Source organism: Myripristis murdjan, chromosome 1 (genome assembly GCF_902150065.1).
Source record: "Myripristis murdjan chromosome 1, fMyrMur1.1, whole genome shotgun sequence".
Lineage (NCBI taxonomy): Eukaryota > Metazoa > Chordata > Actinopteri > Holocentriformes > Holocentridae > Myripristis > Myripristis murdjan.
In genome coordinates this window covers 38,581,393-38,595,215 of record NC_043980.1, presented here as the reverse complement: position 1 = coordinate 38,595,215, position 13,823 = coordinate 38,581,393, and the positions used below count along the sequence as shown (strand labels likewise).

Here is a 13,823-nt window from a genome sequence, read left to right as displayed (position 1 = left end):
GTGTAATTTCAGCAAACTACTGTCTATTGGCTGGAGCAGCGTTGTATTCCTGCTTTGATTGGTGGCGGCGACCTGTCTTTCAAAAACGCACAGCTAGAGGACGGCGAGAGGAACATGCCAAATGTGACGAGCACGGCAATCAAGGCCACCAACTGTAAATAATCATCAGCAGATTATCAAATAAGGACATACATCAGAAAAAGGATCACATGTTCATTTTATTTGTGGCCAACCGAAGGGCAAAGCTACAACAGCCATGTAATTGAGTTTGCATTCTCACAACTGAGATCAATTCTTTATAAATAACTACAAGTCATTTTGATAAGTTGATGAGTATGAAGGACAAAAAATGATACCCAAATGGCATACTATCAAATGATGACTATAAAATCTATTTAAGGGGGCTAGGGTAGTCTACTGAACCATGGCAGATGATTGGTCTTTCCTCAAATTGCATCCTGCCTTCTCGTCTCCATCCTATAATGCAGCAGGTTCGTGATTATTAACTTTTTAAATTCTACAATTCTCTGAGGTTGGAGGTAGATGCTTAAGGGGTGTACTTGAATGCAGCATAAGCCAATGACCCATTTCTGCTCCAACCCATTCTCGCAAAAGAAATCCACAAAAAAAAAAAAAAGAAAAAAAAAAGAAAGTGAAAGGAGAGACCAACAATGGTCTGACTCCTGCCATGCAGTTTTGGAACTGGGGCCAAGAGGAAGGACTCAATTTCAGTCAAAGGCCAAACAGATTCAAACCATGGTATCGAGCAAAAACAACATTTTCTTTGGAAGTACATTTGTGGCCATTTAAAAAAAAAAAAAAAAACATTAAAAATGAAAGCAATTTCTGCAATAAACAACACAAAAATACAAAGACCTGAAACAACAGGGGACCACCAAGGCAGTGTCAGCGTGATCAAATAATACTGTCTGGCCGCTCTCAAGCAGGGCTGTGATCAAGTCCATTTCTAGCTAATAGTTCCATGACTAATTTCTATTCATAGATCATAGAGCAAGTAATCTCAGGTATCTTTCAACAGGTTGTATGTGACAAGCTTCTCACATCAGAAGTCTTGCAGTATTTTCATTTTTAATCAAAGTGACTCAGTTGATTGAACTGAAATGTGACTAGAACCCAGCCCTGCTATAAAGGACAGATGGAGTCACAGCAAGCCAGCAGGTGCTTATCCATGACATGACATGAACTTTTAACAGCAGGCATAGTCAATAGCATAAGAATTGTGTAAGTGGTATGTTTTCAACATTAAAACAATAATATAGTAGGCAAAAGTAAAAAAAAAAAAAAAAAAAAAAAAAGACGCCTGTCCCAGTGCTGCTGATACTGACTTTAACAGGCATGTACCATGAAGTGGCAGTGCTGTGGGCATACTGCAGGAAAGCTGTGATAGTTACTGGGACTTTATGACTTCATATCTAATATGAATCAGGGGTACTTGAGATGACAGTGTGCAATTTGTGCTAGCAAGCAGGGTTGAGCTCAATTCACCTTCATAACATTCAAATGGAAACCGTTGCGGCTGTTCATTTTTCAGATTAGGTTGGACTGAAATGTGTTTCTGAATTCAAATCTGAAGTCTTTCCGTTGGACCACCAGTTTGATGTCTGGTAGACGTATGCCCAATGGGAGTATGCTATCCAGGATGTTGTTTGTGTCAGTATGAAAAAGCCTCTGAAACCTCATGTGATCATCATATGATGCTAAAACTGTAACCCTAACCCTAACCACAAACATGACAGGTATTCTTTTTTGTGTCTGAACCTGACCCGAACCAAAGATGTTGCTTGTGCCACATCAGTAGGTTACATTTACTACCTGAAAAAGCCTACATGTTGCCTTAAATGTCATCACATAAACTCTGTAACTGTACAAGAACTTGCCCAAAACAGACAGTAGGTCCATTATTTTTCACTATCATAATGCCGATGCAACCGAACCTAACCCCAACCCAAGCATAATTTCGAAATTTTTGTCTGAACCTGGCCCAACCCACTGAGTTCTGATGGGTCCGGACTCACGCTATAGGGCCTCTGCAGATACACACTAGACCCTGCCTTCTGCCTGGATTTTCTTGTTTTGCTGAGCTTGGGACACTTCTGGCCGCCACCCTTTGGGCAGTGGGTGTGTAGCTCCCAGCCAATAACAGCGCGCAGTGCCAGATCAATAGCATGATATCCAACAGGAAGCCACAAAAATCGCAGAAAAAAGGTACCACTATGAGAGTAAATCTGGGGTTGGCTTTCACCCGCTGGCGAGCTCTGAGGAAGAGGATGACTTCATCATGTTGGAGGTGGATTATGATGATTGGCCAGTGTCTGATTTTGAATAAAAGGCCAATATAGTAAGTCTAATTGCAGGTTCTATGTTTGAAGAGATTCCACTTGATGGGGACAGACCGATGTGAAAGTGATGGACCCAACCATGCTTGCAAAGACTTACAATGTCCCGTTAAGTCACTTTCCCAGTGTTCACTGTCTGGGCTCTGAGTGCTTGATCAAAATCACTCTACTGATTGAGATGATTCAAATCACACTCTTAAAGATATTCAGTGGCAGCATTTCTACGAAAAAGTGAGGTTAACAATCCATACACAGTATCACGAACTGATGGGGGGTTAAGCCCTCTTTTGCAAAAATGATTGAGTTCTAACCAAATACAATCATAATACCATTGTTGTGGTTTTAAATGAGCTCAGGATTGATTGACGATGCTTTGTTTGGCTTGTGACACTATTCTTAAAAAATACACAAAAACACAGTAAAACCTCTAGTACAAGTCTACAGGTGACAAGGGAGAAAGGGTTGATGAATTGTACAAGTTTTTCCTGGGTCATTGCCTAAGGTCTGGCACCCTAATCTATGTGTAAATAATCAACAACTCAGTATTATGTGTAGGATTTTCAGTAAATATTTGTTAGGTAGCACGGCAAATATGAAATAAGTGACTGACACTTTTCCTGTCTAGTGATTTTTAAGTAAATATAATTACATACTGTGTACATGGCTTCAAAGCCACAGATGAAATGATTTCTAGGGCATGGGATTTAATGTTGGGACAGGCAGCCTGACTTGAATTTCATGAAAACCACTGCACTGTATCTGATCAGTTTGAATGGGACACATTTGGCCACTCCACCCTGCCACGGTCCCCACCCTCACAGTCCTGTACAAGAGACAAGTAACCAAAATCTGTTCATTTCTGACCCCATTCAGATGCCCACAAGAACAACAGAAGATATGCTAATAATGATAAAAACTGGCCATCGTGCTCAAGTTTTGCATGATCAGATCATTCCAAGCAAACCTTTCGGGGAAAGCACTCAGATTTAGAGTGGATTATCTCTGTTAATTGATCGAAATGAGTATGGGACAGCCTAACCAAATAATAACATACAGTAGAAATCCTGAAAGGTTAAAGAATAACCTCAAAGCCAAATCTCGGTGAAACCTGACCTCTAATGGTGAAAAGTGAGGTGCCTGGTCTTTGGTGGAAAGTGATGTCACCACTTGTACCCTAGTTTTCATCATTAGAGGTCAGGCATTACAGAGAGTTGGCTTTGGAGTTTAGTTAGAGGGAGTCAACACTGGCAGAAATCACCCGGTGCCCTGGTCTCTAGAGGCTGAAATGTTCAAGCATTTTGCATTTTCTGACCACACCCAATCAGTGACGTCACAACAGGTACTTTGCTGTTGACACCTGATTACAAATACCTGTTGTGATATCACTGATTGGGTGTACCCAGAGGTACAACATGCCTGAAGGTTTCAACCCCTTGACAGTGATGAGGCAGGACTGAGGAGTGCATATTCTTCAATGCTGGTTTCATTTTAGTTTCAGTATCATTGATCCAGAAACTAGATTGTTTTTTTGTCCAAAATTTAAATTCTGAAAAACATTTGGCATGAAATGGTTGTAAAAGGTTTCATTCTGAACTGACTGAATTAAAAGTGAACTGAGCCCAGGCTTTGTTTTCTGTCCACCTGAAGGGGGTTCTGCTCTGTTTTGTCCCACACAGAGTGAATTCAGCTGCTGGGTGGCCTCAGTCAGGTTGTCTATTTGATGAAGCTGTAGACAAAGGAACCAAGGACGAGGGCCAAAATCACACAGCAGCAGAAGATCATCATTTGTTTCTAGAGAGCAGAGGAGAGAAAGAGAAAAGTTAGAAATGGGGAAATTGGTGTTAAATGAACACTTTCACACTGCTGCATGGCACACACAAAGACCAGGGAAGTTCAAACGTTTGGCTAAACTTTCTGCTGGTGGTGAGCAGGCAACCCGACAGGAGACAACTACTCAACTCCATCTCTATCTCAATAGCTGGGATTGACCCCCATCCAGTGACTCAAACAGCCAAAACGAACAGAGTCAACTCTGCACATAGTAGAACTGGCAGCAGAAGCAGCTCAGTCTGGTCAATTTGAAAAAGGGATTGCTAGTAGTCAGTCTGTGCTGCAGTCAAATGTATCAGTAACGCTCAGTCCCATCATTATGGGTGTAATATCTTCAAAACAGTATAATTGCTCATAAAGTTATTCACGTTTGCCACGAATGCAGCATCAGCACCAACTTACCCTGCGTGCCTCCTGCTGAAACTTGGCAGCCTTCTTGGTGTCAGCCACTGCCCTCTCTACAAAGCCCACTGATTGGTCCATGTTGCTCTCAATCCTGTCAATCATGCCACCCTGGAGGAGGGTGGGACAAGGTAAATGATGAGGGACAGCAGATACCTGATGGACTGCAGCAACAACAAACAACAACAGTTTTCTACTCATACTTTCTCCAGCATTTAACTTCCAGCATTTAATTGGTAGAAGTTAATATATAGCCTATCTCAGGCTAATGCTAATAGTAGCTAATTAGATGAATGTCAGCTAAATGAATCATAATTAGCTGCAACAAAGTTATTAACAAAGCAATTTCTTTTTTGTATCAAAATCAATAGCGACTGGGTTATTTTCAGAATTCTTCTATTGATTTACCTCTGAAAATAGAACATGTGTGCATTAGCCCGTGCATCGGCTCACTCCACGTAAATGACACAGTGACATCAGTGAAAACTTATAGTTGATTGCCTTGACAAGGAGTACCACCCAGAAATACTGAACCAAAGGCCCATGCTTGTTTTACCCAGTTCAGTTTCTGTGGTTGCAACTTGGTCACAGCCAATAAGCAATGTCACGGCAGCTACTTTGCCACTGACACCTGATGAGAAATAACTCTTGCAGCAGTTGGGCAAGCTGTGATTATTTCTGTGTGTTTGTGTGTGTACCTGGTTCTCAACCAGCATGGCGATATCAACAAACATGTCGTGGAGCTCCTTGATACTGCTTTCTAGCCTCATGATGTCTTTGTGCCGAGCCTCAATCTCATTCAGGGCCTGCTGGTCGATCTTTGAGGCTGTGATCTAGAGGGGGCAGGGAACAAACCATAAACAAACCAAAACCAACAAACCATCATCCCTACAAACCAACTGTAGGCACGACCCTATCAAAAACTGATCTCAAAGACAGCTTCCAACCCGGTGGGAGGAAGATTTGAAAGATAAACACAATACACTTACAAACACACACACACACACACAGTCTTACCCCAGCAGTGAAGACAGCTGAGTTGCCTCCCTCCAGCATTTCCTCCAGCTCCTCATCAGTTGTCGATTTCCCCGCTAGGATGCACAGAAAACACAGTTATACATATATAATATTTAAGTAAATTTCTTGAATTTGCTAATGAGCTTAGAAAAATGCAGGGCAGAGAGTGAGAGACAGATTTGCTTTTACAGGACAGATAACTACAATAACATATTATAGGCAACTGGAATAGCTGGCTGACAATTCCAGTTTATGAGAGAATATGTCATCCTCATCCTTGACTGTCATACTATCCATATGTGTATCAATACCATGGTACTAATGGTCATGATAACCTTACAAGAGACTATGACATGAGATGTGATATTAAGGCCCATATGGCTGCACTAGCACATATAAAGTTTTTAGACTTAGACTTAGACTTTCTTTATTGTCATTGCACAAAAAAAACACAGCAGTGAGTTTTTCGCAACAAAATGTCATTGCTTGGCTTCCGGATTACAGCAGAGATGGAATTGTGGGGCAGTTTAAATAAATAAATATAATCTATATAACTAGTGCATAAAAAAACAAGATCTAAATAATAATGAGTGCAAGAAAGAATAAATAGATAAACATTTCTACCTGACTTTGAGATGGGGAAAGCGGTTGATGGTGATAATGGTTAGAATCGACTGTAACTCACTGATCTCAAGCTGTCGGGCGATCCGTCCTTTGCTCTTGTCTCTGAAGTCAACCTGAGCCTCATTGTACTTTGTCATCACCTCTACAAACTTCTTGGCCAGGATCGCATGCTGGGGGGAAATAAAACACAGGGGCGCCCTGTGAATGAACTGCAAAAACTGAGGAAAAGCATTAACACCTTGAATGGGCCTTTTCATTTGATTTCTTTCAAGAACATGGGGGAAAAAGGTGATGAGCAAATTTGCAAAAAATGACTCAAAAGTTAAAAAGAAATGAGGAAAAATAAAAGAAAATGACCAGAAAATTAGCAACAAAAAAGGTAAAATAATATATAATAAATAAAATAAAAAATGATCACAAATTTGGCAAAATTTTCAGAAAAGGCAGGGGGGAAAACACTTTTGTTAAATGGGAGAAATAAAATTAATTTTGTTAAAAGGGAGAAATTAAACCTTTCAAAGTAAGATCCTGCCCATAGTTTCCTGGGCTTCAAATTAACAGCCAGTGGTTTGCCCCAGAAACTGGCAAAACACTTAGATTTATAATTGATGCATTAAGCATAACCACTTAATACTAGTACTAGGTTGAAATGATATTTGAAGTTTGAAGTTTGTGAAGTCCAACATACTGATATTTTTGGTTTTAAGCTGCCAGGAGATCGTTTTTGTGCCCAGAGACTTGCTCTTATCAGCATTTGGATCATTACTATGATCAAACTCTCCACTGAAACCAAGGAATACCAAGGATAATACATAAATGTAAGGATTATACATAAAATTCAGTACTCTGTAATGGAATACGTATTAAAAGTCACCCTCCCAGCCTTGCTTATATGTCAATGTAACAGCACAGACATATAGCACCGACTGTGGTCTGCTGTCTGACCTGTGACTTGCGTATCCTGAGGTCAGCTGAAGCCCTTTCATCTGTGTTTGACTCCAGCTGGCGCTCAATACCTGGCACACACACACACACACACAAACACACACACACACAGGACAGGAAACATTGTTATTGTTATGGAGCTCCTCAGGTTTGACCTGTGACCTTCACCACAAGCTCCATGAGCTCACTCAGGAAACGGGTCCTTTGGTTCATATTAGAGACCTTCATGAGGCCCGTATGCACTACTAATTTAGGAAATCCTGTTGGTTGTGTTAAAGGGTTGGAACAAACAGCCTATGTGGTCGTGTGGATTGGAGGTCTTGTTGTTTTAATTCTAGAATAGGACCATTTTTGAATATTGAGCAACCAAAAGGCAACAACCCCTAATCTCAAATAACAACATATATTGACATGAATGCACCCATGCTCCTCTGGGGATGAACCCTGTCAACTGTGGTGACCTCATGATGTTTCTTCTAGCACTGTCCTGAGGCTAAGATGTCTTGGTTGCACATAAGACATCACTAAATTTAGTGGGTGGATTGCTATATTTGGTGAGTGCATTAATACTCCTCAGAAGAAGATTCCTCTTGATTTGGATGACCAGCCTTAGGCCAAAATATAACATTTGATATTCACCATCTATTGCACATATTGCCATGAAATTGGATGAGTTTTGAAATTTGATGCTCCTCGGAGGATGAACCCTGTCAACTTTGATGACCTCAGGGCTTTTCCTCTACCACCACTCGGTGGCCAGCTGTACAAACAGCATATTAAGCATTTTATATTTTCACACTGAGAATATAATATGCATAATGCTCTCACTCTGTGTGTGTGTGTGTGTAATATACATACATATGATAGATAGATAGATAGATAGATAGATAGATAGATAGATAGATAGATAGATAGATAGATAGATAGCCATTCAACACGTATATAAATAACTACATTAGTATACTAGAATACTGACTCTTGAGTTTGTTTCGTGCATTGTTGGCTGCCTTCTTGATCTCATTGGTGAGGGCTTCAACATCATCTTGTGTCTCTGAAAGTGAGAGTGGAGGCAGATAAAGACAGAAGTGATTATTAATAACAAGAGCTGATGAATAGAGACTGTCTGTGGACAGAGCTGCAGGTTTTACAAGGCAAATAAGCATATATCTGTTATATACTCGACTATTTACCAAAAACTTTGCATTCATACATATTGCCATATGACCAGCTTGTTCTGTTGTGCATGTGTGTGTGTGTGTGTGTGTGTGTGTGTGTGTGTGTGTGTGTGTGTGTGTGTATGTGTGTGTTTCAGAGACAGTTACTCTGGTCAGATGTAGGAGCCGACAAGATGGTGGAATACAGTTTTTTGATTTCTGTGACACTCTCGTCGATCTTGTCGATGCTGGTGCGGATATCCTCAATCTGAGAGATGCAAATACACATGAAAACATGCACACACACACACATGCGTGCACACAAGCCCACCCACACGCGCACACGTCAGACAGATCTGTAAGCTACTGGAATGTTACCTTTTAGAGAAGGACAGAAAGGCAGAAAAACACAAAGAGAATACCTGGGCAAAGAAATCATCCATGAACTCCTGTTTGTCCACTGGAACCGCAATGTCATCTCCTCCAGGCTCACTTTTCTGTTAAACACACACACACACACACACACACACACACACACACACACACACACACACACGGAAGCAGAGAGAGACTAATGAGTGGGTGCAAGTAGTCAGGTACTCAGGTATCAACCAGAACCCAAGCCATGAAACATACTGTAATGGTTCCCAAACCGAGCTCCATGGACCACAAGGGGTCCCCTGCAAAACGCTAAAATTGTTTAAATTGTTTAAATTTACTGTAGATTCCCTTACACTAAGTACAATGACAGAAAGTATAAGGATGACAATTTTGATCAGTGGTGTCACCACAGTCTCCTACATCCTAGCAGCTATCCAAGATGCAAGGTCCATCATTTTTAGACATAGGTCTACTAATATCAAATTAACTGTCTGTAAAAGCTTGGTCTAATTACTGTCAACAAATGACAACGTGGTGGAGATGACTGTCGGCCTTTCTCACAGCAGTGGCTTGCATGCTTTTTTCATATACTTATAATTATTTGTGACAGTGCTATCAGGTTCTTTCTTCTTAGTGCAAGGTTACTATGCGGATGTTTCTACTACCTGCTGGATCTATTTTCTAATTCAAACAGAAAAATAAGAACAATAAGAAGAAAGAAAAAGCTGTTTGATTCCCTTAACAAATGGGTACCAGGACTTATTATTTTTTATATTGGCATACTCGGCTTTATTTACATTTGTTTATGCTCTAAAAGTGTTATTTTGGGAGCTCTTTTGCTATGGAAGTGGATGGAAAAACAGAAATACAGCATTGTGGATTATCAGTCCAGGGTGACACAGGGCAACTAATGAGGATATTTCACCACCGTGTGGACTCTATAACATCGAGGGAACTATACAACGCTCTACCAAAATATGCCAGCATTTTGCTTTAATTTATGCTTGTTCTCTAGCTCAAGTTATGAGAGGCAATACCAAAGCAAGAAAAATGCATGATTTGCTTGTTAAAAACTTTGTAATCACACAATACCACAATAGAGATGGAGCCTAGTGAACCACCCACAAGCTCATAATAGTGTGATCCATGGCTCACCATGTCAGATGCCCTATTAAAGTCACTATAAGGCTGTGTCTTGTTTGCACATCCTGTAGTTGAAGCATGTTATTATGGTGGGATGCAATGTGGGAAGGGATCATTTGATGGGAAGGGGGAGATGGCATAGTTATTGAAAAATCTGAGAAGGTGTTATTAGTTGAAATTCTTCTGTACACCCGCTGACACACAATATCCAGCCCAATATCATGCCAAAGTGTGTGACAGACCCACTGGTCCACCAGAGGAAACAGTGTCAGAGTCAGTTATCAGGTAACATTTTCACGTGTTAAGGTCAGCTCATTATCTAACAATGGCAAATGTTAGCTAATGAGCTGACACACTTTCCTATGGTGGACCGGCGAGTCTTTTACACACTCTAGTTTGAAACCAGGCAGTAATATCATAAGATTTGCTATAAAATATTTTGGCATGAATTGTCATATTTAGTTAATGTATGGTATAATGGTTTATAATGATGTATAATGACATATAATGATGAAATATTGAGCCAAAATGGTGGACATGTCATTTTTCATTGCAGTGTCACTGTAATGCTTGTACTTCATTAAAATCATGAATTTGCTGCTTCCTGGCACAAAGAAGATGCTGCTGCTGTGTTTACTCTGTTTGCGGCGGGACAACAGTGTTATTATGAATCCCACTGCAGTTCTGGACAAGATACACCCACAAGCACTGACTGGAAAGTTGCCATGTCTGATTTTAGTGTCCCACAGTGCAGCAAAGAAGCCAGGAGACAGCTGACAGAAACTAGGTTTACATGGACTACAATATTTCAATATAAACCCCATTAAGACCATGGAACCTGGAATAAGAAATGCCCTTTGTAATAGCATTTTCTTACTATCTTAACCCATGTAAGGCCATAGTCAGAGGTCAACGTATTCTATAAGCAACCCATTGTTGGGGCTATTGTCTATAGAATAAGGACAATAGTCGGATTAATTGCTCCAAGTGAACATACTCAGAATAATCAGCTTGTTGACAGTTGTAATGCTTATGCCTCAGAATGAATGTATATTTGTTAATGTCATCATGCTTCCCATCATGATTTATTTCATTCTACTAGCTATCTACATCCACTACTCACTGATGTTGCTGACTGAAAGATATTATTTGGTCAGTGCAATCAATTATTAGACATAAGGACCAACAAGATCCAACTATTATTAGTAGTATTGTTATTATTTATTTATTTATTCATAAGGTGGTAGATTATTTCATCTAGAGTTGGACAAGAAGATATTATTTGGTAAAGGTGATAAATTATTCGAGAGGGACTATCAAGATATTACTACTAATACTATTATCACTATTATCATCATTATTATTATTATAGTTTTTATTGATTTACTGATTGATTGATTGATTGATTGATACTGTGATATATTATTTGATCTAGAGCTGGACAAGAAAATGTTAAGGTTTTTGCCAATTCCCAACTTCAAGTAAAGCTCGTCAGATCTTAGGAAATGAAGATACTACAGCACGTGCTGAGGCAATAATAGGCGACGTCGGAACGAGGCGAGCGGCCGCACGCGCCCCCCGCAGCTATACCGTGACTCGCTCGCTCGCCTTCCGGTGTCACGTGAGGCCAACTGCAGGTTAAACGCGCACCTTGCACGCGCACCGCAAACCAAGGCACATTAATTAGCCATGTTCAAATACTACACACTCTACATGGGCTGACATATCGTTTCTATAATATGATATTCATGAGGAATATTACACGTCCTGACCAGCTGTTACACACTGTGAGCAAATTCATCACTTGTCAAAATATAATTACACATAAAAACAAGAGAAAGTTACAATGGCATACTTTTTCTCCATATATTGTGTTTGTGGTGTACATATGGTTTGAAAATAACATCTATCTATCTATCTATCTATCTATCTATCTATCTATCTATCTATCTGTTTTAATATGTTTCACTTCATACTATAGATTATACTGTTCGTTGCTCAAATCTATGCATTTTTTTCATTTCCCCCCCTTGAGAATAAGTGGGTGTCTTTTTCCTCCTAAAATATATTTCATGAACTGGCATCAGATTAGAGAACACTTGTCCTGCCACAGCAGTAGCAGATCATCTAACAGGCTGCCTACTACTACATTAAGGCCTGCAGTAGCAACAGGTACTTCATAGTTTTTTCTTTCTATCTATCCCACAGCAAATATAAGAAACAACTCTGCATACCTCCTTCAGCTGCGCCAAGCGGTCTTTCATCTTGAGAAATTTGTGGCTTCTGAAATCAACACAAAAACAACAACAATAACAGCAGCAGCAGCCTCGCAGGTCTTGGACAACGGTGGCCTAATCTACACCAGCTATTAAAATGGCCACCAAATTAGCCTTGGGGAAATGAGTAACCCCCCTCAGTCAAACCTAGAGATATGTCTCGGAGAAAGTGTTCTGACCAAGAGAACAGCCGAGGACATGAAGGTGAGTAAAAACAAAATAGAAGTAAATCACATGCATGCATAAATAATAGGTGCTGGCCGTTGGAGTGAGTCTTTGTGGGCAATATGGCAACGGCCACTCCAACCTGAGGCTCCGCTAAGCCTCTATCCTCTAAGAACGGATTAGGACAACGGTAGTGTTCAGGAAGATAAACCTCTCTCTCTCTCTCTCTCTCTCTCTCTCTCTCTCTCTCTCCCTCTCTCTCTCTCTCCCTCTCTCTGTCGTGCGTAAAATACGCACTGAGGTCTATAACGCACAAATGGAAACATAACCTTACAGAGGGCCAGCAGCACCAGCAGCACAAACAACTAAATTAAAATATATGATTATAGTTGCGTTTAAATGATGTATTAAAATGTATTTAAAATGGACTTTTATTAGGTTGGGGTAGTATAAGCTATATAAAATAGAGTTTTCCACATATTAACCTTTAATAGCCAATTCACCTTACCATCAGTAGGTCTGTATAGAAACAGAGTGACTTTATAAAATTGTCATCTTCATGATGCTGATTGGTATTTTCTGTGGATGTTGCTCTAAAAACATAGATTTGAGTTTTCTGCCTTTTTTTTTGACTGAAATTTCAGTTACACTCCTATCTGAACAGTGTGGCTGTGGTTTGTTCAACTCTAAATCCCTTCTTTTGAGTTTTAATAGTTGTTATGTCACCTGTATTTGATGAGTAACAATAATCACACTCTCAAAATCACCTAAACTCTAAAAACATCTATTTTTGCCACATCTTAAAGCCTGAAATATGTTTTAAAACAGGCTACTGAACTGTTACAAATGACCTATTGCACCTCATATGTGGTGCGTTTTTCACTTTGATATTTATTTATTGTTTTAAGGGAGCAGATCAGTTGTTCAGGGTTTTACAGATTTGCCTGCAACCACTCTCTAGTCATCATTGCTAAGTTCACAGGGTGTGATGGTCAGTTGAGCTTTTGCCTGGTGGGCTCTGATTTATGTAAGAAACAGTGCCACCCATCATCATAGGATTACATTCCATGATTCAGAAATTACTATCTCCAGTTATAGAGAAAAGAGTGAATTTATGTTGCATTCCCATGACCCACCAGTCTCCATACTGGGCCCCACCAGTGGGTCGGGATCCATCATTTGAACATCACCAGTCTAGGTAAAAAAGGCTTGCACCACACAGGAAAAAGAGGCACGCAAACCAGAACAAAAATCACAACATGTCTATTGGACACAGGGCAGCTTATGGAACTTCACAGTGCAGGGCTACAGCTTGTATTAATTTATTTTATTTTATTTTATTTTATTTCACTGCCTGCTCGCTATTGACAATTGCGTTTCATTTGGATTTAGTTTTAATTTAATTTAATTTAAATAAAAACAGTTTTTTTTATGCAAAACTTTAAAATTTTTAAGGTTTTAAGAATTTTAAGATCTTTTAAGATTTTAAGAAGCCGGTGTAGCCACACACTCAACACCACTGATGCTGA

General features: G+C 39.9%; 1 protein-coding gene across 1 annotated transcript; it reads right to left on the bottom strand.

Annotated features, from left to right (window-relative positions):
- Window positions 1-199: 199 nt before the first annotated feature.
- stx3a (syntaxin 3a) lies at window positions 200-12,453 on the bottom strand. The gene is made up of 10 exons (XM_030054204.1): window positions 12,088-12,453; window positions 8,752-8,826; window positions 8,498-8,597; window positions 8,152-8,226; window positions 7,176-7,246; window positions 6,292-6,400; window positions 5,607-5,680; window positions 5,288-5,422; window positions 4,590-4,700; window positions 200-4,148 (listed from the first exon to the last, which is right to left on the bottom strand). Exons 1-10 carry the CDS (start codon window positions 12,115-12,117, stop codon window positions 4,071-4,073), a joined length of 858 nt encoding a protein of 285 aa, XP_029910064.1. The 5' UTR covers window positions 12,118-12,453; the 3' UTR covers window positions 200-4,070.
- Between the last annotated feature and the right edge of the window lie 1,370 nt (window positions 12,454-13,823).

Bases quoted from the DNA above. Each gene is read 5' to 3' on its own strand.
- stx3a (XM_030054204.1), bottom strand. From the start codon at position 12,117: ATGAAAGACCGCTTGGCGCAGCTGAAGGAG. The intron at 8,227-8,497 runs GTAACTGTCTCT...TCTCACTTTCAG, and splicing joins GGCTCCTACATCTGACCAGA to AGACACAAGATGATGTTGAA. The intron at 5,423-5,606 runs GTAAGACTGTGT...TGCCCCCTCTAG, and splicing joins CAGCTGTCTTCACTGCTGGG to ATCACAGCCTCAAAGATCGA.